This window comes from Nematolebias whitei, chromosome 8 (assembly GCF_014905685.2).
Source record: "Nematolebias whitei isolate Nwh7 chromosome 8, NemWhi1, whole genome shotgun sequence".
NCBI classification, from domain to species: Eukaryota; Metazoa; Chordata; class Actinopteri; order Cyprinodontiformes; family Rivulidae; genus Nematolebias; species Nematolebias whitei.
The window spans coordinates 6807463-6811557 of record NC_056505.1 but is presented as its reverse complement, the minus strand read 5'-3'; the positions used below and the strand labels follow the sequence as shown (position 1 = coordinate 6811557).

Here is a 4095-nt window from a genome sequence, read left to right as displayed (position 1 = left end):
CTAACTGACTGACAGACTGACTAAAACTGACTAACTAACTGACTGACAGACTGACTAAAACTGACTAACTAACTGACTGACAGACTGACTAAAACTGACTAACTAACTGACTGACAGACTGACTAAAACTAACTAACTAACTGACAGACTAACTAACTGACTGACAGACTGACTAAAACTGACTAACTAACTAACTGACAGACTGACTAAAACTAACGGACTAACTGACAGCAGCACGAGAGGCGGCATCCCTGAGAGAAGCGCGCGCAGAGAGTCGCGCGCCACCCGGCCTGCAGAGCCGCTGGGCTCGGTTCTAACGGTTCTAACTCTGCCCGGAAACCAGCACCGAACCTCGAAGCTCCAGTCCAGAAATACTCACTTCCCCAGCTCCTCGTACAGCTGATATTCATCCGTGAATCGCGTGCAGGTTGTCGTGGCCATGTCTCCTCTCTCTCTCTGTCTTCTCGAATCAAACTCCAAAAAGAACCGTCGTTAAGTTCGGACTAAAAGCTGCGCCGGGACCAGGTTCCGCCCAGCAGCTGAGCGGCCGTGGGAGCAGAGAGAAGCCTGGGAAGAGGCGCCGAGGGACGGACGGGGTTTGATATGGATACACACACGAAGCTGCAGTTGGTGTCCTCTCTCTGGCTCCGCTATCTGACAGCTACAGCGCGCGCAACTGAGCCGCTGCCAAGCTAAGTTAGCTAAACAAGGGTACTTCCTGTGGGGAGTTTCAAAATAAAACAAAGCGTCGCTCCTAAAACATAATCTGTATCGATTTAAATCAGGTCCTCTGAACGGATGCAAAACATCAAAAATTATAAATTAAATAAAATTAAAATTAAACAAATTATAAAATTTGATTTTATACGAATTTAATTACTTAATAAAAAATTAATGTAAAAAAATTAAATTTATTTTCTTTTTTTATTTTATTATTATTATTATTATTAACTTTTGCATTTGTCCAGAGGACCGGACTTAACTTTGTTAGATTTTTATAACTGGATTATTGAGCATGCTTTGGGAATCTGTGTGTAAAAATTATTTTATTTTCAAATGCTATGGCACAAAAAATCTATGATAAACTTTAATTAAGTTTGTAAAGACCTTGAGGTGTTAATCATCAGCAAAGTCAACTGGAAAAAAAAAGTGAAATGTAGTTTTAAAATACAGGAACTAGTTGGAAAAATAAAGAAATACAAATATGTAACAAGTACACAATCAAATTGACAATTATATAAACAGAAGGGAAAAAGAAATGTGATGTAAAAATAATAATGCAGAACATTTTTACTCCTTCACTCACCAATATTTATGTCCTGATGTTTTTTCTTGTGTCTCTCTGTTAGCATAATATCTCATGAACCGTTGGACAAGTTGTTATTAAAACTCTCATAAAGGAATCACAGGATACAACTCTGCATCTGATTACCAGTCAGCATCAATCTGATTCAAATTGGCTGCCACAGGTGACTGAACTTTGAAAACATGAAAATAGTAAAAACTCTGCACATTTTACAGATATTGTGCTAAACTTTGGTGTGACCCAAAATGGAAGAAGCAGGTAAAAGATAAGAATGGATGGATGGATGGATGGATGGATGACTAACGTTTGGAGTAAATCAATTTAAAACTGATGCTACAGCTGTGTGAGATTAATCAATAAATAAATGGTTGTAACTCAAATAATTTTACAGGTGCTAAACTTTTAAGTGGTAGTAGCTGAGAGAGATTTAAAGCACGTACTGAGCTTAACATCTTACACAAAAAAAAGTATTTTCAAAACTGACAAAAGCAGCAAATGGATTGTTAACCTTTGATGATTTTTTCTTTTCTTTTTCAACCTTTATTTATACAGGTTAATCCCATTGAGTTTCAGGGACTCATTTACAAGAGAGACCTGATTTCTTTAACAAAAAGTGATGACAACAGTGGACAACAACAATAAAAGTGATCTATACTTAAATATTGTAAGTGAGCATACACAAATATAAAGTAGTGCACATTGACTGGACAACAAAGGGAATCTCTTTTATTTTTTACATCAATTTATTTGGAATCGTAGTTTATTTTGACATTTTAAATATTGTTTCCGGTTTGGTGCTGCTTGTTTTATCCAACTTTACGTAATTGCTTTATTTTTCTGCAGCGTCGTTGACGTGTTCGCTCTCTGCCGCCCTCTGGCGGACAAACAGAGTGCAGCTCCGGACACGCCCCCTCCTGCATGGCGCTCATCTCCAAATAGGGGCAGACATGAAGGAGCTGGTTTATCGTTTCAAAATGTAATATGAAAACGTCACGTGTAAACACAAGTGATCTGGATTCAAACTGGATGTTTACACACCTTTAAAGGGGTAAAAAATAAATAAACCAAGGGCAATGCCTTTTCTACTAAATTGTGGTAGGTAAAAGACACAAAAAGGCACAAAAAATGACAAAAAAAAGTCTGTGGAGGAGGGCGATATGCATTCCTTCAAAGAATGCTCCGTCAGACCTTTGAGTTGTTTTTGTACCTTTTCTCGTTATAGCAACTACACTCTCAAACATAATTTTAGCAAACTGAACGCCTCTTGAAGTGGCCCCCAGGAGCCCCTCCTGCTGGTCCACGCTGCTGCAGCTTCACGGGTCAGCAGCAACATAATTACAGATAATCTGTGTTTACAGGTGCTTAAACGAATTACACAAACGCCCTTTGAGTTTCCTGAGACGCAAATTCATCTGGTGTTGCAGGACGAGTCGTCACCACAGCTTCAATTACAAACGCACTGGGGAGGGAAAAATAAAGAGTGAAAACTTCATTAACTCTCCTTTTTATTTATTGTAATTCAGTTTCAAACACACACACACACATACACACACACACACACACAGAGATAGAGAGCCAGAGACAAACGGATCATCCTAATTTATCATTCCATAAAAGAAAAAAAAACATTCAACACACAAACGCATCACTCACCAAATAAATAAACAGAAATCAGTCAACAGGCTTTAAATGTTTTTAAAATTTGTTCTTTTTTAACGATAGCAAATCGTTTATTCTTTGAGTTTTATGTTCTTTATTGTCTCGGATGTTTCAGTTTGAGGTGAATAAACTGATGATTTGTTCTAAGAACCAAAACGGACGCGCGTCACTGCAGGAGTCGGACCGAGTTGACGTGGAGATGATACAGGAAGTCGGCGTAGCTCGCGCCTCCGTTGGGACTCTTGTCCTCCACCAGGACGCGCTGCAGCACCTCCTCACAGGTGTCGCCCTGCTTCACCACCAACAGCTGAGAAAGAAGAAACAAAGAATCTTCTCAGGGTCTGAAATCATCCTTGAGTCAACGTTCAGGGAGAGATGAGCAGCTTCTGTCTGATGGCACATCTTTTTTAATTTCTTTCTTATATGTCCACAAAGTTCTCATACAGTTCTCATACAGTTCTCATGTAGTTCTACTGTTCTCATGCAGCTCTCATACAGTTATCATACGGTTCTCATACTGCTCTCATAGTCGTCATACTGCTTTCATACAATTCTCATGCAGTTCTCATACAGTTCTCATACTGCTCTCATGCAGTTCTCATACTGCTCTCATGCAGTTCTCATATAATTCTCATACAGTTCTGATACTGCTCTCAAGCAGTTATCATACAGTTCTCATGCTGTTCTCATACTGCTCTCAGACAATTCTCATGCAGTTCTCATACAGTTCTCATGTTGTTCTCATACTGCTCTCATACTATTCTCATGCAGTTCTTATACAAATGTCATACAGTTCTCATGCTGTTCTAATACAGTTCTCATACTCCTCTCAAATATTTCTCATACAGTTCTCATACTGTTCTCATACAATGCTCATACCATTCTCATACTGCTGTCAAACAGCTCTCAAACAGTTCTCACTGTTCTCATACAGTTCGCATGCAGTTCTCATACGGTTCTCATGGATTTCTCATACAGTTCTCATACCACTCTCATACTGTTCTCATACAGTTCTCTTGCAATTCTCTTACAGTTCTCAGTTCTCATACAATTCTCACTGTTTTCATACAGTTCTCATATTGTTCTCATACAGTTCTCATGCAGTTCTCATATTGCTTTCAAACATTTCT

General features: G+C 38.9%; 2 protein-coding genes across 3 annotated transcripts in view; both read right to left on the bottom strand.

Moving 5' to 3' along the window:
• Positions 1 to 679, bottom strand: part of camk2b1 (calcium/calmodulin-dependent protein kinase (CaM kinase) II beta 1) — an 87423-nt gene extending 86744 nt beyond the window's left edge. For both annotated transcript variants that reach the window (XM_037680873.1, XM_037680871.1), the window contains exon 1: positions 380 to 679. In XM_037680873.1, the coding sequence (XP_037536801.1) occupies positions 380 to 441 (62 nt within the window). In that variant the 5' untranslated portion in view covers positions 442 to 679. The remainder of the gene's footprint in view (positions 1 to 379) is intronic.
• A 2299-nt stretch (positions 680 to 2978) lies between these two features.
• si:dkey-13n15.2 (protein transport protein Sec24C) overlaps positions 2979 to 4095 on the bottom strand; it is a 17276-nt gene continuing 16159 nt past the window's right edge. The window contains exon 21 of the mRNA XM_037680199.1: positions 2979 to 3272. Within this exon, the coding sequence (XP_037536127.1) occupies positions 3132 to 3272 (141 nt within the window). The 3' untranslated portion in view covers positions 2979 to 3131. The remainder of the gene's footprint in view (positions 3273 to 4095) is intronic.